Genomic DNA, 21,293 nt, shown 5'->3' with positions numbered 1-21,293 from the left:
TCACCAGCCCATTCTGGTTTTTTGCTGACTCCTGTTTTCTTTCCAATCCTATTTTCAGTCTGTAGCCTGTACATTCAAATTTATGTCTTACTCTAGCTTCCATTCTTAAATTTAGAGCTGTCTATGACTGGCACTTCAAACTAAACACATCCTATATTATATTTATATTTTTTTATTTGTATAACTTTACTGATATATAACTGATAAGGTAATATTTTGTATGTTTACAGACTAGAGTGTAACAATCTTGATATAAGTATAAATTGAGGAATGATCACCACAATCAAGCTAATTACCATATCTATCACCTCATAGTTATTTTTTTTATATGGTGAAAACATATACGATCTACTCAGCCATTTTTAATATAAAACATGTATTGTAGAACAAATCTCTGGAACAAATTCATGTATTTTATAAAAATGTAATCTCCCCTCTGAATTTAACTGTTTCTGTCAATGGGAACAGTTTTTTGTTTAGTTTGATTTTTTTTTTTTGCTTTGTTTTGTTTTTAGAAAGGCAGAGAGACAGAGAGACAGAGACAGGCAGGCAGGCAGGCAGAGTCCACACCCCTAATTCTCTTTCTAAATGTCCACAACAGCTGGGGCTGGTCCAGGCTGGAGTTGGGAGCCAGGAACAGTGTGTGACAGCAATCCAAGGAACTGAGCCATCACCTGCTGCTGCCTCCCAGGGTACGCACTGACAGAAGACTGGAATCCAGCGCAGAATTGGCACTTGCACCCAGGCACTCTGATATGCAATATGAATACTCCAAGTATATATTTGCCCCAGGCCAATTTTGGTGTGTTTCCCTCCCCCCCGCCAACAATCCAGTTTGAATCTCTGGAGTTATATGCAACTCTACTTGCTCCTCATAAACAATCAGTCAACATAACCAGCTTTCCATTCCTCTTCATGACTGCTCAGACGCCTTCACCGACATCTGGACAGTTACAAAGTCCTGCTGGACAGTCTGCTCCACACTGTCCTCTCAGGAGAGCAAGGCAAGGAGTGTGTGCTCAGAGCATCTTCATTCCAATGCCTTACCCGTGACTCTTAGTTAGGAGTCTATACCTCCCTGAGGGTAACATATTAAATAGTACCCTCAAATGGGGAAGGAGAAGGAGAGAGGGGATGGGAGAGAAATGAGCTGAAAGAGCTTTCTGTAAGTACAGTAGGGTGACTATGTACTCCTTTAAGACCGTAAGGTGAGAACTATACACCTGTTTCATTTAGCATACTGGGACTGGTACAATGCTTTCAGATTAATCTTCCTTGACATCCAATTCTTAGCACGTTGTTCTCTCGTTCAGCACTCATGGGCTCTCTCTCCATCATCTATAGTTTCACATGCAAACTCCTCGCCCCAGTGGTCCAGGTCTTCTGCAAGTTTGCCCAAAAGAAACATTTTATCTTGTCTCCCACTAAAGCCTCATCTCTGAACTCTACTTTCACCATATCCAACTCTGCTGAACTAATTATAACATCCAAGTGACAAATCACACGCCCCATTTTGGTAGATCGATCTCTCTCTCTCTCTCTCTCTCTCTCTCACACACACACACACACACACACAATTTATCCTATGTATCCAACTAGGTTAAAGACAAACAGAAACAAGTTAATATTATCTTATCCCTTGAGTGCCCTATACCTGTTAGATATTCAGTAACTACTGGTTCTTGATAAGCATAGCACATTGTTTGTCTAAAATGATATCATATTCAGATGGCATTTTATGCTTTTGCGTGAGCTTTGATGTTCCTTCTCCCAAACTCAAGCTATAGTGAAAACAGTTACACCTCTCCTCTTCTTTCCCCCCAGCTATGTAAATGATGCCACAATTACCCAGTGGCTCCTACCACACTTGATTCCTCCTCTCCTTCTCACCCTACAATCTTCTCCATCCACAGGTGGTGAGAGCACTCACTTTAAAGTCTACCTTCCACACATTCATTTATCGGTATTGCACAGCTCTGGCTCCATTCTAGTCTGCAAGCTGGCCTCTTAGCTTTCTCTCAGCCCCTCTGCTTTCTGTTCTCCACACAGCAGCCAGAACAATCATTTGCCAGAAAAAATCAGACCACATCACTCCCACACTTCAATCCCTGCCCCCAAACAGCTTCCTTCAGCAGGCTATGTAAAATCTGAATGCTTGAACATAGCCCACAAGTCTCCGCCTGCCTGGCTCCTGTCTACCTTTCCCACCTCTATGCCATATTATTTTCCCACAGCACATATCAGACTTGTTCCTGCCCTAGAGGTTCTGCGCATCATTTCCTGTGCCTAGAACATTCTGCCCTCAGAATTCTGCAATCTAAATTGATCAGCAGCTTGCCTGCCAAACCGCTTTCAACCACATCACATTGTCTTACTCTTTTCACATCACTTATTTCTACCTTGATCACTTACTCCTGTGTTTATTGATAACTACACCTCCCAAGTCTCTTCCACATGCAAAACTAGCTGGCACTTTGTCAGTTTTGGTCACTATTGTTTTTCCAACAACTATAATAATTTCTAGTACATAGCAGTAATTAAATGAATGATTTGAATAAATCAGTGAATCAGTGTCTTTAATTTATATACCCAATATCATTATTAAGGAGGCAGTAAAAATATGATTACCTTTATTTTACAGACCAGAAAACTGAGGTTCAAAACTATTAAACAATACTGCTTAATGTCGTACATTATGGACAGGGTCAGAACTCAACCTTCTAACTCTTAAGTTCAGGGTTTTGGCTATAATATCACACTAAAATGTGGTTACTTGTAAAACGCTTTGAATAATTTGTTAAATTGTTAAATCCCTTTAATAAACATGGTAATATTTTTAATTAAAGAAAATAGTCCAATAAAAATCTACTGTTAGTTCAGCTATTATATCAAACATAAAACCAAACAAATGAAAAAATCCTATATATATAATTTCTTTGTTTCATATCCATTTTTTGAAAGATTTTATTTATTTATTTGAATAAATAGATAGAGTTACAGAGTTACAGAGAGAGAGGGAGAGACAGAGACAGAAATTTTCCATCCACTAGCTCACTCCCCAGATGGCTACAGTGGCCTAGGCTGGACCAAGCCAAAGCCAGGAGCCAGGAGCTTATTGCAGGTCTCCCATGTGGGTGGCAGGGGCCCAAGCACTTGGGCTATCTTCTTTTGCTTTTGCCAGACCATTAGCAGGGAACGGGATCGGAAGTAGAGTAGCCAGGACACAAACTGGCACCATGTGGGATGCCGGTGTCACAAGCAGCAGCTTCACCAGCTACCCAACAACACTAGCCCCTCACATCCATTTTAAACAGACACAGAATCAGCACAAAACATCTGTGGATGTTTTGTAAGTTATAAAAGCCAAAACATCCAATGGACAGTCTATAGCATACAGATATGACATTCTCCCTTGCATTTTTCTCCCAAGATTACTCTTTAAAAGTTCCAGAAAAGTTTCCAACCTAGAACCTTAACTACACGGATACATTTAAGATTTTTAAAACATAATTCTTGGTGAAACTCCTTGATGAAATATCATCATTTTAAATAATGATAATAATGCTAAAAGTGTTTTTTTTTTCCTTATAAAATAACCCACATGGGGTAGGTGTTTGTTCTGCTGTTCAGAAGCTGCTTGGGACACCCGCATCCCATACCAAAGTGATTAGGTTCAAGACCCAGCTCCACTTTCAATTCCAGCGAACTGCAAATGCATACATTGGGAGGCAGACAGTGATGGCTCAAATAGGTGAGTCCCTGACACCCATGTGGGAGACCAGGAATTACATCTGGGTTCCAGGCTTTGGTCTGGCCCAGCCCTGGCTATTGCCAAGTACTTAGGGAATGAACCACAGAATGAAAGATTCTCTCTCTCTCTCTCTCTCTCTCAGTCTCCCCCATCCTCATTTTAAAATAAATAAAAATTAAAATTCTAAAATAAGTATATAGGCCTCTGGTATATATTTGCCATAGAAAACAATGAAGTCATTAGAGATACACCGGTAAATCCTCAAAGGATTTAAACATACATACCCCTTTAAAAGCCATTCATTGATGGGTGTGATTGATAAAAGCTGAAGGAAAAGCCATATTGTTGCTGGGAAGAATGCAAGTGTAAAGATCTGAATAAAAAGATGCAGTTTTATGTGCACCAAAGCACTGGTCAGCTCCTGAAAATATGAAGGCACAAAATAAACAAAGATAAGAAAACTACTTCTGGAAAGAGATCATTACTAAAATAACATCACGAGTTAGTTTTTGACTGTAAGTTACTTCATAGCTAAAATCTCTAAGCATACCTATAAAAGACCAAAGTTAAAATAAAAATATTACTCATGATGATTATATAGTATTTTCATATAAAATTTCTGGAACATTCATGCCCTAATATATCAAATTTGTAAAATTTTGGACCAGGACAAAACTAACTACCCTCACACCAGTATAGATGTGGGAATTCTTGACATCATAAACAAATGAACATATTTAACTGCATAAAAAAAAAAGTTTTAAAAAACTTCAGCACAACATATCTCATTTTAACAGAATTTAATAATTAATCTCTATTCATTACACCAAAACTAGAAGGCCTCAATTTGACAAGATGTTATTGGGCTATGATTAATAATTTTTGAATGTTTTCCTCAGTCATTGTCTATAGTTTAAAGTGACTTTTCCCTCTACAATCTACTCCTTAGATTTTTTTGTTGTTGTTAACATTTACTGAATGCAGGCCAGCACCGCGGCTCAACAGGCTAATCCTCCGCCTGCGGCGCCGGCACACCAGGTTCTAGTCCCGGTTGGGGCGCCAGATTCTGTCCCGGTTGCCCCTCTTCCAGGCCAGCTCTCTGCTGTGGCCAGGGAGTGCAGTGGAGGATGGCCCAACCTGAACCTGCATGGGAGACCAGGAGAAACACCTGGCTCCTGGCTTCAGATCAGCGCAATGCGCTGGCCGCAGCGCACTGGCCGCGGCGGCCATTGGAGCGTGAACCAACGGCAAAGGAAGACCTTTCTCTCTGTCTCTCTCATTGTCCACTCTGCCTGTCAAAAAAAAAACCCATTTACTGAATGCAGCTAAATGCTAGGATCTGAACTTATCTCTTTAGGAATGTTACCTCGTTTAATTATCACAACAACCCCATTAGAGTATGAGTTACTATAGGTGAAGACCAGAACCAAGACTACCTCTAGCATGTTATCAGACCCACTTGTGCTTGTTCCACTGTATCATACAGCTGATCCAAGAGCAAAAAGGATACACATTCAACATGGCAAACCAGGCACACATGTTGTATGTCTCACAACTAAAAAGGAATAATGAACTAAACCTCTGGGTTTCAAGTATATATAAACCAACAAACATTTGCATTTGAATTTCTATTATGTGGTTATTCAGTTGAAATAAAACGAATTCAAACAGTAGTAGAATAATTAATCAGCAAGTAGTCACTGAAGCCAGAGTTTTGACTGGTGGAAAACATAGAACTGTAACGATCCCCTAGCTCAACTGAGATGTTCAAGAGATGTTCACCAAAGGTCATGACCTTTACATTGAGAAGGATGGGATGGGCACTGTAGCACAGCCAGTCAAGCTGCCCACTGGGGTGCCTGTGTCTCATATTGGAGCACCTGAGATCCAGTCCCACCTCCACTTCCAATCTAGCTTCCTGCAAATGCACACCTTGAGAGAAAGCAGATGATGGCCTAAGTAATGGGGTCCCCACCACCTAAATGGGAGTCCTGGATGAAATTCCTGGCTCTTGGTTTCAGCCTGGCCCAGTGTAGCTATTGCAGGCATTCGGGGAGTGAACCAGTGTATGGAAGGCCTCTCTCTCTCTCTCTCTCTCTCTCTCTCTCCATACACAATGCCTTTCAAATAATTAAACAAATAAAAATAAATAAGTTAATGAAAAATGGAATTAAAATATAATGTGAATTTAACAATAGTAAGCATAATAATGAATAGCAATGATTTAATGCAGACTAATTCACTCATGGTCACATTCTGAGACCTGTCCCATCGACTCACACTATCAATCACACTGTGTGGAGACAGGCAGCAGTTCCTGCTTCGTCACAAGATGTCCCTAATGACATTTAAGGAATTCTTGGCAATCTGGATCTCCCTTATGGCCACCGGGAAATGCCAGCCTACCAGAAGCAACATTAAATCCTTGGAGAGACCTGAGAGAAAATGAGGCATCCCTACAATAAATCAGAATTTTTACAGTTGCACCCTAGAGAACTCTTGAGTGATGGCAGTGCAGAGAATTCTCAACAAGCTTGAGACCAAATCTCATTTAAATATGCTGAGAGGCATTTGATAAATATGAAACAACTATTATGGGACTGGTGTTGTGACATGACAGGTTCCACTTGCATCTCCTGCATCCCATATGGGTGCCAATTTGAGTCCTGGCCACTCCACTTAATCCAGCTCTCTGCTAATGCTCCTGGGAAAGCAGTGGAAGATGGCCCAAGTCCTGGGGCCCCTGCACCCACATGGGAGACCAGTAAGAGGCTCTTGGCTCCTGACTATGGTCTGGCCCAGCCCTGGCCATTGCGGCCATTTGGGGAGTGAACCAGCAAATGGAAGATACTCTCTCTTTCTTTCTCTCTCTCCTTTTCTCTGTAATTGCCTTTCAAACAAAATAAATCTTTAAAAAGTGCTTTTAAAAATGAAAGAAATATTAATTTTTCATTTTAAAAAAAGCCATAATAAAGTAATTACCCAGAATACACTAATGAAGAGATCTGAAAATACTTTAGGGGGCTGGTGTTGTGGCATAGCAGGTAAAGCCATCACCTGCAACACCAGCATCCTGTATCAGTGACAGCTGGAGTTCTGCTGCTCCACTTCTGATCCCGCTCCCTGCTAATACACTCGGGAAAGTCCCACGGCCTTGGGCTCCTGCACCCATGTGGGAAACATGGATAAGGTTCCTGACTCCTGGCTTCAGCCTAACCCAGCCCTGGATGTTGCAGCCTTTTAGGAAATGAACCAGCAAATGGAACCACCCTTCTCTATCTCCTTCTCTCTTTGTAACTCTGCCTTTCAAATAAATAAAATAAATCTTTTTAAAAAATAATTCTGATAGGAACAGGATGGTATTACAAAAAGTTTGTGGAAAATGAAATTAGTAAGTTTACTATGGTGCAAAAATTTTAAATCTATGCATAAATTTTTCAAAATATGCAAATTCTGTCAACTTTTTGAAGATGATGGCATCACTTCTGAAAAGCAGTTTGATGATATATATCAAGGGCCATAATATAATTTATATTCTTGACCCCAAATCGTATATGTAGGCTTTTATTCTAAGGATGTAAAAAGGTTACAGTTATACAGAGAATTTGATGGTCAAAATATCATCTGTTAGAGCAAAATCTAGAAACAAATGTCCAAAAATCAGAGAATAATTAAATAAGTTTTACAAAAGAATAAATAAGAATAATAATTAAATAAGTATAATGAAAGTGTTATTAGCTATTAAAAACTATGATGAGCATATGGAGTACAGGATCTCTCCCAAACTCCACTAGAAAGAGTGGAAATTGCCACAATCTATGGAGAGTAATCTGGCAACTCATTCCTTAATTCTAGAAATACTTACTGAGCACCTGGCACCATCCTAGATACTTAGGGTGTCTATAACAATTTAAACAGCACACACTATTAACCTAGCAAATGTACTTCCAGAGTGTATCTCTTCACCTGTGTTCCCAAGTGTAGATAATGCCAATATACTTGTAATACCAAAACCTTGCTAATTACCAAAATAGCCATATCATGACACATCTGTACAAAAGAACATTATCTGGCACACAAAATGAAACTGGGTTCTTTATATCATATGAAACAAACTACAAAATATCCTTTCAAGTAAAATACCATGAAGTGTCAGTGTAAAAACACTATAACTTAAAGATACTAGGATATAAGTGTCTATATTTTACATAGAATTTTCTCTGGAAAAGTACACAGAAATTGTTAATATCAGTTGTTTCCACAGAAAACACATCTGGTAGAGATATGAAAGGAAGACTCCTTACTATACACACTCATTTTTGTACCTTTTAATTCTGAACTATGTGAATAAAATAATGTAAAAGTAAAAAAAAATCAAACTTAAGTTCCCAAAATTAATTCATGGCTACAGGCAACAAATAAGATAAAGTGATATGTGTGTGTACATGCATATGTCTTAAGTACATGCATAAACATATATAGAGAATTTTATTTTTTAAAATATATCTTGTTTTTTAAATACTCTAAATATAAAACATGGTTAGGAGGACAGGCATTTGGTCTAGCAGTTAAAACCTCACTTAATGCACCAGTATCCCATACTGGACTGCCTTGGCTCAATACCCATATCTAATTCCTCTCTCCAGCTTCTTGCTAACATGTACCCTGGGAGGCAGCAGTGATGGCTCCAGTAACTGAGTTCCTGCTAACCAGGTAAGAGACATGAATGGAGTTTCTGTCTCCTAGCTTTGGCCTTGGCCTCAATCCAGCCCCTTCTCTCACAACTGTGTGGGGATAGAACCAGTGTATGGAAACCCTCTCTGTCTACCTGTCTGTCTGTCTGTCTGTCTCTTTCTATCCCCCCACCCCTTCTCAAATAAACAGAAATTTTAAAATGCTTGGGGAAACAAAAAGGGATACAAAATATAGAGATTTTAATAGCTGTTATGTTTATTCTGTCTAATCTTTCTGCAAATACTACTTTTATAACCAGAAAAAAATGTAAAACTAAAATGGAGTTACAAATACTAGCTGATTCAGTAAATGACAATTAGCAACAACTGACATTGCATCAGCATAACGGTACATTAAGGAACACAACAGGGGCCAGCACTGTGGCACAGCTGATTAAGCAGTGGCCTGCAGCACCTGCATCTCATATGGGTACTGGTTAGAGTCAAGGCTGTTCCACTTCTGATCCAGCTCCCTGACAATGCACCTGGGAAAGTAGCAGAAGATAGCCCAAGTTCCTGGGTCCCTGCACTCATGTGGGATACTCAGAAGTTCCTGGCTCCTGGCTTCAGCCTGGCCTAGCCCCGGTTGTTGAGGGCATTTAGGGAGTGAACCAGCAGATGGAAGATCTTTCTCTGTGTCTCTCCTTATTTCTTTGTAACTCTTTCAAATAAATAAATAAATCTTTTAAAATAGAAATAAAAAATTAAATTAAAAAAAGAATACAGCAAAAGGGTTGGCGTGTAGCACAGAAGGTTAAGTCATGGCCTACAATACTGACATCCCATATCAAAGTACCGGTTCAAGACCCAGGTGCTTCACTTCCAATCTAGCTCCCTGTTAATGCACCTGGGAAAGCTGTGGAAGATGGCCCCAGTGTTTGGGTCCCTGCCACCCATATGAGAGACACTAATGGAGTTCGCTTTAGCCTAGCCCATTGCAGCCATCTGGGGAGAGAACCAGCAGATGAAAGATGTCTCTCCCTCTCTCTCTGACATTCAGCCTTTCAGATAGATCGACAGAATGATAGATAGATAGATATCTTTAAAAAAAAAAGAAGTACCCAGCAAAATGAGCCCCAACAGACTACCATGGGCTATGAGGGTCTCCTTAAAAACAGAGAAGTAACAGACATAAGTGTTTCCAAGGAAAAGGCACAAGGCTGTCACAAAAACCCAGTGTCATATATTTTCTGTATCTTCTTCCAATAACCATAAAGATAAAATAACACTGGAAAAGAAAGAAGCAAGAAAACCCTATAAAACCCAAAGTTGTATTATTCCCATATATCCATGTAGAGTTCAGGGCCACATATTCAAATAAATACCATCATGAAAAATTGAAAAGTTGATTCTGCATGACATTTTGTTTATTCACATGTAATACAGGTCAGATTCCATTAAAATAAGAGGAAGGAGATATTCCACATAATGTACTGATTATGCCACAGTCTCACTGACAGCATCAAGAATGGCTTAAACCAGGGCTTTGACTGGGACGTAGAAATATTTTCATTACATACCAATTTCCCGTCTAGCCCTTATTTGACCTTTATCTGATTCACTTTCTGAGACTCAGTCTCATAGCTCTGGGCTTAAAACAAGCAGCATGGCCTACAGTTTTGAAGTTTGCTATATTTACTTTTCAGTTAATGGGATTAAAAAGTAATAACCTGCTTAGGAAAATAGAGTATTCAGGACCCCTTTCCAGGCCATAAGCCTCCCACTCATCATTGTTTCCATGCCCGGCACCAAGCACAGTGCCTTGTACCCATAGGCATTTCAAGAGTATTTGTTGAAATGAATTGGCTCCACTACCACAATCTAAGTCTGAAACTGCATGTCGAAGGCAAATAAATATAAAATAAATTTAAAGCGTGACCTTATTTCACTTCAATATAACAAAATTTCAAAAATTATTTCAACAGTTATTTCAGAAACTACATATCAATATAAAATTGAAGATTTACTATTACATTAGTACAGTTGCCTCTACAATTTTAGTAAATTAGTAAAACATTTTAAAATACACTTCAGTAAATCAATATATGAATAATACTGTATGCAATGTTCAATGTAAATTAAATGGGACCAACATAAATGCTTCCAAATAAACTCAAGGCAACAATAATTTACAGAATATCTCCTATGTACAAAAATGTGCTACTCTAGAACCTACCCAGATACAGATCATAGTCCCAGCAGAAATTATTTTGTGATTATTAACTAGAAATCAAATATCAAGACTACTATCTCCTAACTTATAGCTGTTTAGTTGCCCAGGAAATTAGCAGGGCTTAGAAGTGTTTTAAAGTTACACAGAGATACAACAGAGGACATCTTAAGTTAAATGGCTTTTGAAAATGACTTAATGTTGTATTCATTTGAAAAGGACCTTTGATGGAGAAAATGGCTTTGATGGCCGCTTAGATACCACGATGAAGCTCAGGATCAAGGCATTTCATGATTAGATACAAATTAGCTGGATGACTCTGAAGGTTTCCTATGTGCTTAAGAAAGTTGTTCCTTAGAGAAACACTGATAGCTGTGACACTCTTCCTTCTTCAACTGCTACATCTATGAAATTGGCTGCTTTACAGAACAGCTTTAAGTAAGAAGCTAAGCAGTGAAGAGTCTCTTGCCAGATTTCTCATAGTATAAGTAGCAGCTGGAGCCATTAAGCAGCCATCAGGGGATGTAGTCAGAGCAATGTCCCCAGTGAAGGACTTGGGTAAGGCACTTGCTCCACAAAGAGCATTAGCCAGGGCAGGAGTAAGACTTCCAAGTAAGAGAATCCACACCACTTTACAGATCTTTCTGTATCACTGTGTTCCACATTTGAGAACCAATATTAGGACTTAACTGTTGACAGAAAAACCCTGTGCCCTGGAAGCACTAATCATAGCCCTGTGATATCAGTATGATTTACCAAAACCAGAACTGGACATTTTTAGAGAATTCCATACCATGCCAGTTACATTCACAGGATCAGGCAATCAGCAAAAATATTTGCATTTCTTGATATGCAATTTATCAGCTATAGACACTACAAATTGTACATACACACATATACACATAAATACATTACAATGAAAAAATTAATATCACCCTGACAGCTACCATATCCATAAATTTAGTAAAATCACATTTTTCATGTGGCTACTAGGGTGATCTCAGAAGGAGGTAATTAAATTTTGCCTTCATTGAAATCATACTTAAAAGACAAGAAAATAAACTTAAAATACATAAAAGCAAGACATGATGCTGAACCATAATTTTCACTTTAAAAGCCATTTAAAAGAAAAAAATCCTTCTTACAATAAGATTGCCTTATTTACATAGTAATAAGCATGTCTGAATGATAATTTTATATAATTTTTTTCAATCAAATGGGCATTTTCTCCCCTTTTTTCTTCCATTACAAGTCAAATGAGAAAACTAAATCCTACTCATTCTTCTTTCACATATAAAAATATCTGGATTCCTTTACTCCCAAGAGAATCCCATGTTCAGTGAAACAGTGAGTAGTAACTCCTATCTGTCTCCATGACAGATTATGACTCATTCTGAAAATTATCAATATTGCTTCTGAAATATCTATTAATATTTAGTAGATATGCTAAAGAGAAATATGCTTTTATAAACAAATAGCAGTTAAGAGTTAAGACACAAAAAGCATTTCCAGTATAGCATGAATTCTGGTAACAAAAGGTGATCCACAAAACTTCAGGAAATCAAAATAAGCTTTAACAATGCTAATGTGCCCAAGCACAACAGGTTCCTTCCCATGAGTTACCATCATCATTTGAGGATGACCTGAAGTAGATGCTTAAGTTCAGTTGCCATATTAAAAAAAGGTTCAAGTGGTGGGTATTTGGCCTAGTGGTTAAGGCTCCAGCTAGGACGCCCACATCCCAAATGAAGGGCCTGGGTTCAAGTCACTGTGCCATTCCTGATTGCAGTTTCCAGCAAATGCACACCCTGGGAGGCAGCAGTTGGTAGCTCAATTGGTTGGGTCCCCACCACCCGCCTATATGAGAGATCTAGACTGAGTTTCAGCCCCTGGCTAGGTGTTACAACCAACTGGGGATTGAAAAAGGGAATGGGCACTCTCCGTCTCTCTACTTGTCAAATAGATAAATAAATAAGTATTTACAAACACACATCTAGGGGCAGACGTTGTGGTACAATGGGTTAAGTCATTGCTTGTGTTGCCAGCATCCTTTAAGAGAGCACCAGTTGGAGTCCTGCTTGCTCTGCTTCTAATTTAGCTTTCCACTAATACATCTGAGGAAGCAGCAGAAGAGGACCTGTGCTTGGGTCCCTGCCACCCATGAGGGAGACCAGGCTCAAGTTCCTGGCTCCTAGCTTCAGTCTGGCCCTGCTCTGGCTGTTGTAATGTTGTGGTCATTTGGGGAGTAAACTAGCAAATGGAAGATTGATCTCTCTCTCTCTCTCTCTCTCCCATCTCTTTTACTCTGCCTTTCAAATAAATAAGTATACCTTGAAACACACACACACACACACACACACACACACACACACAATATTCATCATAGCCACATCCCAGGGTCCTATAGGACATAAGAACAAAACACACAATCTTTGCTTAAGTCTAGGTTATCTTTTCTCATATGGAAACCTTGGGATCATAGCTATAAACAGCTTTACCAAAAGGACCCTCAAATGTCAAAACAGTAAGTATGAATTAAATGTTTCTCTCTGAAATTCATGTGCCCCATAGGTGACAGTACCTCTGTTTTCAATGACAGTCCACTGTTAAAAAATATTGTTGCAACAGCAATGTACGATACAGTTATTTCTGGCTTCAGTGGTCCTAAAAAGAGAGAAATGAATTACTGTTAGCAAAGGATTTCCAGTAGGTAACTTGGTATGAAAGAGGAAGCTATTGGAGGAGAAACAATGGTACTTTAAATATCAGCATTGCCTCTAGTGTTCAACTGTCCTGACAGAGCAAAGCATTCGCTATGAGGCAGCCTAACTGAAGGCAGGGATCATGGCTGTATTCTCACCTCAGAAGAATAAAAAAACACACTGGAGAGAAGGTAGGCCAAACCTTCCATGTAAGTCCTAACTAGATCTATCGCCCGTACCATTGCTGCCCCAGCAACCAAAATGCCCCCCACCAAACACAAAGAAGAGACTCGATGGAGTTTCCTTCTCTTTAGCAAATATTTTATTCCTTCTAGGGTACTAGAAATAAAAGCTTGCATCCATGCGAGTATTTGGATCAGCCCAAGAGTATGCATTCTACTAACACTTAGGAAGCACTTACTTCAGGAGTAAGATACAGCATATAGAGAGGATGTATAATACACGGCCATGAATGTAGTTATTATTAACTTGTGCTAGGCCTGGGGTACTGTGATACGCCCACAAGGACAGGCCTGCCTGGAATTAGGCAGCGATTGCTGCAAATGTGTTAACGCTATGAGGACAACAGGGGCTGTCCTGACATACAAAATGTCGCATGTGAACTGTACCCAATTGACTTGAAGATCTCATGGGTTAACCAAACAGTAACTTTCTTTCAGAAGACACAGTTCTGAGGTAAATGTCATTTTATACCTACATGTCAGTGGTTCTCCAGCACTGGATTTGGGCCACCACAGACATTTGGCAGCGTGTAAAAACTTTTTTTGTTTGGCATAACTCAGAAGATGTGCTGCTAACATAGGGTGGATAGAGATCAAGAATTCTGCTAAACATCCTGGAAGGCATATGACAGTACTTCCAACAACAAATTATTGTGTCCAAAATGTCAGTAGTGCTCACACTGAGAAATCCTAGTGCATACCAACATTTTAAAACCTGAGGTTATCTCATATTTAATATTCTGTTCAGCTCTCTTGTAATGGATTAAGTAATGTTTCCAAAACTCATATCTGCCCAGAACCTATGAATGTGACCTCACTAGGAAATACGGTCTTTGCAAATACAATCAAGTTAAGGTGGGGTCTTATTAGACTACTGTGGTCACTAATCCAATGAATGGTATTCTTCCAAGAAGAGACACACAAGGAAAGTAGGCCACATGAAGATGGAGGTGGAGGTTGGAATGCCACTGCCACAACTCTGGGAATGCTAAGGACAGCCAGCAACAACCACACGCTGGAAGAAGCCAGGAAGGGTCCCTCTGCAGAGCCCTCAGGGGGTGTTTTGACTTCAGACTTCTGACCTCAAGAGTTATGAGAAATAAATATCTGTTGTTTCAAGTCACCCGATTCATAGTCATTGGTTGCAACAGCCCCAAGAAACCCAGATACTCCTTAAGTCAAACAACAGGACCACAATCATGTCTCCTCCATACCCCTACACCCCTCCACCGTACCTATAGGCATTGCTCAATAAATATCTAGAAGACCAAGCTTGGAAAGGAAATCATCACTCACTCATTTTAAAAGTATTTCTTGAGCACCTACTACTTCTTAGGCATTTATTGCACCACCTTGAACAAAAAAAGCAAAGATTTCTCAAACACTGCAGCAAGTGTTTCTGTGTATCCTCCCTTTACACAGATCATTTCGTTGAGGTCTGAGAGGAGGGAGCAAATGGGTGAAGGCCAGTGAAGGCTTGCTTTTCATTGCAGGGCAGGAACAATTTTGAAAAAGAAGAACATTATTTTTACACTTGTGAGCGAGTCTGTCTCGGCAGCTCACACTCAGAAACAATATTTCTCCAACAGCTGAGGAGGGTAATTCAGAAGCAGATTTTAACATGAAGAAATCCGGCTTGTTTTGGAAGCAGATAGATGGCTCCCAGGAATTCTAAATGCCCTGCTCTATGACTCATATTTTTATTTCCCTCGAGTCCCCTGCTTTTTATGAGCCCTTATTCTTATCCATTTTGGTTCCATCCACAGTGATGTCTCCAGAATCTCTGAACAGGAGGAGTTAGAATTATCAAGGCAGTTGTTATTGAGGGTTAGGGCACAAGTTCAAAGTTATGTCTCCATAGCAAACACTTGCCATTGACTCAGAATGCATGTTTCTTTGGGGCAAGTGAAGCATTCACAATAAGTGAACAACAAAGTGGTTTTTTTTTAAGATGCTAACTATTCCTGAACTCCACACACAAATTCGTAAATACACCTAACTAGTAACTAATTGGCATAATTCAATACGTTGATCCCTAATTTTTAATGCTTTAAGTCCTAGAGACAAGGTATATTGTCTTTTATACTAGCTGCACATCTAAATAACTCCAATCCATGAAAGAGTATGGTGAGGACATTCTGGGGCTGCCTATGATGTACCTGAAAAGAGGAAAGAGGAATTTATTTTGACTTAGAGCAACTTAAGGTCCTTCTGAAACATAATCAACTGAGAAGCTAACAGATCATCCAAGTTGGGAATGCGGAACTGGAAGTCATCTAGGGCTGAAATAAAAAGTTGGCAAATATTTGCACAGAGGTGAGAGTTGAAACTATAATATAAAAATTATATCTGTTCCCTCCCCAAGCTAACAATTATATCTTCCAAGTCACAAGAAAACCACATTCAGATCTTAAAATGGCTATAAAGCTCAAAGTGGAAGTATGTTTTACTTTAAACAAAATTTTTAAATGTTTATCAACAAAAATGAAATGGGGAATCACAATCCAAAAAAAAGCTAAGCATAAAATCAGAAGCAACATTTGGGCTCCAAAACCATGATTTTTAATGGGAGGGAGAAAGAAAATGATTTGGAATACATAGGAATGCAAGGAATGATTGCCAATCCACAAAAGCCCTCATCACCAAAGTAAATTTCCCTTCTAAAGCTAAGATATTCATGCTAATATTCTTCACACTTATAGCCAGTTTCAGGATATATTTTTAATGGAAAAATGAAGCAATTTCCTTTTTAGGATTGTCTTATTAAGGGCAATAATTTGGGTTAAGACTCAGGTAGAAGTGAGACTTACTCTAAACCCCCAAAGAAGCAAACTTTTCTCTTCCCAAAGACAAATGGCACAGTGCTGAACACCCCTAACTTCTAAGGTACGCGACAGCACAGGACTCCTTAGAACAGATCATTAACATCTGACTACAGATTTACATCTTCTAAGGCTATTTATTTTCAATCTCCTATACATTTAAAAATTAAATTAAATGTCAAAAGAATACCGAGTTAATGTTTAAATTATCTAAGCAGATAATTGCTGTGCTTCTTTCCATTCAGAAAATATTCGGTGTCTCAAATGTTAAGGTTCCCACATCTATACATTTTCTGTCACACTAATTCACCGACTGTAAAGATTTTGTTAAAGGAACTCATATACGTGAAATTTTAAGTGAAAAAAAATCTACACTTTAAAAAATACAGTGCAATCTTTAAGGTATTAATTAAGGCCAAGGTAAAATAAGTATCACAAAAAAACTAAAAACTACTAAAACTTTTCCTATTTAAAAATGTCTAGAAAAATGTTCAATTGAAAACTGTCCAGCTGATGTGAATGTATTACAAATCACATTCCTAGTGGACAAAGCCCATAAATGGAAACTTTTAGTTAAAAATTCCAAGCAAAAAGAGCTTTAGACCATTATAAAGAGAAGGGTGTTTTCAGCTGCCATTCCTCTCCTTCTTGCTAGCTCTTCGTTGTTTTTAACTAGGGAGATGGATGTGCTACAAATTGCAGGTGGGTTTCTGTTCAAGAGGTCTAGCAGGAGGGAAGGTCCATTAAAAACTCAACAGAACTTAGGTCGACAGCCTCTATAGGATATCCCAAACAACTGCTTAAAGGTTGTTTTCACAAAATTAGCTTTTACACTGGAATAGCTATCAAAGACAGCAGCATGTGGTACGCTGTTATTCTTGTCTAACATCAACTGATTTTGCTGTGTTTCCTTGGGTCAGCGCTCAGCATGTGGTAATATTCCTTAAAAGAGATATTCAGTTTTACTGATTTTTGCCGGAACAATTAGTATGGATTCTGCAAGTGGTATGAAATAAGGAGTCCTGGTCTCAGTTGTTTCTCTTCCCAAAGCTAGCTAACTTAACCTAGGGTGAATCACCTGGCTTCAGGCCTAAGTATCTCCAGTTGGGAAAGAGGCAGGCAGGCTTAATATATTTGGAAGTCTTTTCAGCTCTTAACATTCTACTCCGTTATAATTAAAGAAATGAACTGTTCTCTGTTAATGACATGAGGACTAGGGAAAATGGGAAGCAGTGTTTCTAAGATATAATAATGTACCACAACTTCAGTAAGCACATTCCAAAGGAACAAAGAAGAGTATAGAGTCTGTCTCAACACTACAGGGAGGAGAGGACGCAGCACTCAACCACATGTGTGTCCACAGAGCTCTGAGGGAAAGGTAACTCAGTCCTTCAAAAACCTCATGGGGAATGGAATTCAAAGACAAGTTCATGCTGGAGCAAAAAAAGAAAGTTGAAACACATGCATAGTTTCTGTCAGAATAGATATTTTCCATGCATTTTTGGAGACTTCTAATATGTCAGATTTCAATGCTTTTGCACCAAAAGAAACATATATTTTAATTCGCTTCCCATGAACTTTTTGAAGTATGTTTGCATTTTGCCAAACCTAGTCCCTGCATATGTAAGCTGTCCAAGCATCCATCACCAGTCACGGCACTGCAAAAGGGAGCAAGGGCTCCAACACCAGAATCTCTCAGAGGGGAGCTCTGCACACCACAAGGGCACGCGGAGTTTCATTCCCACTACTCAGCTGGTTCCAGGGAGAGAAGGAGCTCATCACCTGACATCAGCTTCCGAAAAGTTTCCGGAAAGCTCACAGAGCAGTGTGTCTAAGAGATGTATTTTCCAAGGGAGAAACCACAAGGAATGACGGCTTTATTCTCACCGTTACATACTCCTTCACGAATTCTGAGCTTGAATCTAGACGAAGGAAACTCTTTAAAACAAACAAAAAAGCTTTCATCTCCACAATCTCTGTGTAAATAATTCTTTTTGGCATATGTCTAGGAAGTGGGGGTGGAGGGGAGAAGGAACCTGTATCATTCTGAGAGATCATTTCATTCATTTCCATCGTGTTTTCACAAAAAGGTACAAGCAACTTCAAATATGCCTGCAAGCAGGATTACCATAAAGTGCGTGTGTGTTCACTTCTGGCCTCATCTGCCCCAGCTGCGTCTGCCTGAAACTCCCCAATAAGCTTGGCCATAGACACCCAAGGTCAGTTTCACGAATGAATGGGACAAGTTCAATTCGTGGGTCTGAGCAGTAGGACCAGATTTCTAGGGATTTCGAAGCCATTAATGGCATCTCCAGTGTCGCCCCCTAACTGGGCCCACCCACGCCGTGCTGCAAGAATACACCCTGCCCCGGGTATGTAACCCAGGGTGTATCCCTGAGCCGGCCAGCACGGCCGCTGAATCCCAGCGGCACACGGAAGTAAGGTCCCGGAATCAAGAGTGCAACGTGTCAGTCGGCTTGGGAGTTTCAGGAGCGGCAGCGACTGCAGCAAATCATCACTCTCCAACACGTGGGCCACAGAGCCAACGCAGCGAGCAGCGGGGGCCCCCTTTTTACCTCCACCTTTTCTCTCTCTCTCTCTTTTTTTTTTTTTAACGTGGGCAGGAGGAGTCGGAAACAGACCAGACGATGAGGTCCACTCCAAGACAGATAAGCAACTCCCAGCAACCAGGCGTCCCCGGGGATAGGATGCTACTTTGAAGGCAGGAGGAGTAAGTTTCCATCTCTCTTCCTGGACGCCGAGGAAAGTCATTGATGGTTCACGGCACAGGCCACCTGTGCTCAGCTCCTCTGCCCTCTGCCTAAGCGGCAAGTGGCCTCTGGGGAGGTAAATCTGCAAAAGGGGCAGAGGAGACCCCGGGCTTGCCCCCTGGGGCCGCCCCTCCTTGAATTAGTTCTGAAGTGGACTCCGCGGTGGAGCCGGCTGAGGGGCAGCACTTACCCCCGTTCACCCCCACCGACGGCTCCAGCTTAGCTGCGGCGATGACCAACACGATCCCGATCATGAACCATTCCTTCCTCATCCTCTCCAGCAGCCTCATGTTTGCTAGGGGGGGTGGGTTTTGTTTGTTTGTTTGGCTTTTTTTCTTTTCGAGCTGCTATCCCTTAATCTCCGGGGCGTCTCCACACTTTCCTCGGTCCCTCCAGACATGCAGCAGAGCAAGTCAAATTGCCACTTGTAAACTCAAGAGCAGAGGGTAGCTCGGGCGGTTAGAAGGAGGGCTGGGAGTAGTAGTATCCAGTGACAGGAAAGTCTCACTGAGCGCCGCCATCTCTACCACGCGCCTTCTGATAGTTGCGCACACGCTCTCTTAGCTCTAGCCGCGAGCTACCGAACGCCTGTGATCAGAAGCGGAGGCGAGGGCCAAGCCCGCAAGAGCAGGCAATCGGAGAAGGGACGCTGGCCACCGGGTAGGGCTAACAGACCCGCCGCTACCTAGGTCTGAGGAAATTTCATAATGACTGGGGCGGAGATGCGTCATGAAGCGCCAGAACCACAAAGCCTGACAGAGGTGTCACTAAAACAAGCCTCAGGCACAGCCACCAGCGCCCCGGAAGCAGATCCACACCGACAGCCTCTCTTTCTCTGCCATGAGCCTTTGGGAACGGCCGGCGTGCGTTTGGGGCACAGGTTTCTCTGTTGGAGCTGCGGCGGCGGGGAGCACATTTGTTAGAGGCGCGCTTCTTCTGGGCTTTACGGCGCCGCCCCGACGCCGGCGCGGACGTGCGCGCGGGGGGAGGGGAGGCGCTCTCGGGTCTCCCGGGTCCGGCGGGGAGTTAGACGTTCTGACGGGCGCGGGAGGGCGGCTCCCGGACCCGGGCGCCTGAGGCGCGCCGTTGTCTTGGTAATTGGAGGCCCGCTTTTACCAGACCTCCGACTCGGCGTTCGCCCAAGCCTGAGGAAAGTGGGCCAGGCGCTCGACTTGGGGCCCCACCTCAGCCCATCTCTGCCCTCGAGAGTGGGGAGGACAGCGGGGGTCCGCAGCTCTTCCCCTCGGGGGCTGGGAGTGAGCGCTCCGAGTTCCTTCCCGCCCTGGAAGCCGCCTTCGGGCGGAGTGGGGTCTGCGCTGGACCCCCAGAACTGAGCCACCGACGCCGCTGGGGGCCACCCTAGGAAGGGGGTCAGGGGTGATGAGGCCGGGGAGCCTGGCGGGTCTGATGTCCATCCTCCAGCTGGTGGTCAGTGTTGACGTTTTAACGAATGGACTTTGTACTGGTAGACCCCGCAGGAACATCACCTCCTCTCTGTTATGCACCCTGATAAAGAAGCAGTAAAACACTGCGTGGTGTTTTGAGGAAGCTTGGCATCTTCCACTTCCATGGTCAACTCTGGAAAACCTGAAAGAGACCCGATCGGGTAATTTCCTTTATTTATTTTAGCATTATCATGATGACATGAGTTGCTATCAAAAATCTAAGCTGCTACCACCTGTAGGTTGCCCAGTACCCAATGTCATGGAATTATACATCAGGCAAGCATGAAGAAAAGCTCATCCCAAGATAAAGAAGAACCTAACGGGGAGACACATTCAACAACTTGCACACCAGGTGTGATAAAATCTGATGGGAATTATCAGGGAGTTCCAAGATAAGTGGAGATAACACGAAACATAGTTTACAGCAGTTATTTTCTTAGAGTAATTTCTTAGTAGGTTAGAGTCATTGAAGGGTTGCTTGTGCACTAAAAGATCATTAAACATGTTTACAGAATTAAGCTGCTTGAACTTTATGGCTGTTCACAAATTCTTGTTTACTAAGAACTCAACTATTGAGAGCAGAATCTAACTCATGAAAAGATTTTTGTCTTGCTTTGAATGGTATTTAATGGAAAAGAAGTCACAGTCACCCCTCTG

At 41.2% G+C, this 21,293-nt stretch overlaps 1 protein-coding gene across 7 annotated transcripts in view; it reads right to left on the bottom strand.

Annotated features, from left to right (window-relative positions):
- SLC10A7 (solute carrier family 10 member 7) overlaps nt 1-19,730 on the bottom strand; it is a 290,033-nt gene extending 270,303 nt beyond the window's left edge. For 5 of the 7 annotated variants that reach the window (XR_011378233.2, XM_089302403.1, XM_051820018.3 and 2 more), the window contains exons 1-2: nt 19,382-19,711; nt 13,236-13,318 (exon numbers count right to left, since the gene is read on the bottom strand). Coding sequence is in view for 5 of the 7 variants with exons in the window: in XM_089302403.1 (XP_089158529.1) it covers nt 13,236-13,318; nt 19,382-19,481 (183 nt within the window). In the remaining 2 variants the exon portion in view is untranslated. Of the gene's footprint in view, nt 1-4,035; nt 4,173-13,235; nt 13,319-19,381 lie in introns of all 7 variants that reach the window. The other 2 variants (XR_011378229.2, XM_002716919.6) reach the window with 1 other exon arrangement.
- Nucleotides 19,731-21,293: the final 1,563 nt, after the last annotated feature.

This window comes from Oryctolagus cuniculus, chromosome 8, assembly GCF_051225735.1.
Source record: "Oryctolagus cuniculus isolate XC-2025 breed Fujian yellow rabbit chromosome 8, ASM5122573v1, whole genome shotgun sequence".
NCBI classification, from domain to species: domain Eukaryota; kingdom Metazoa; phylum Chordata; class Mammalia; order Lagomorpha; family Leporidae; genus Oryctolagus; species Oryctolagus cuniculus.
This window is presented reverse-complemented; position numbering and strand designations above follow the sequence as displayed.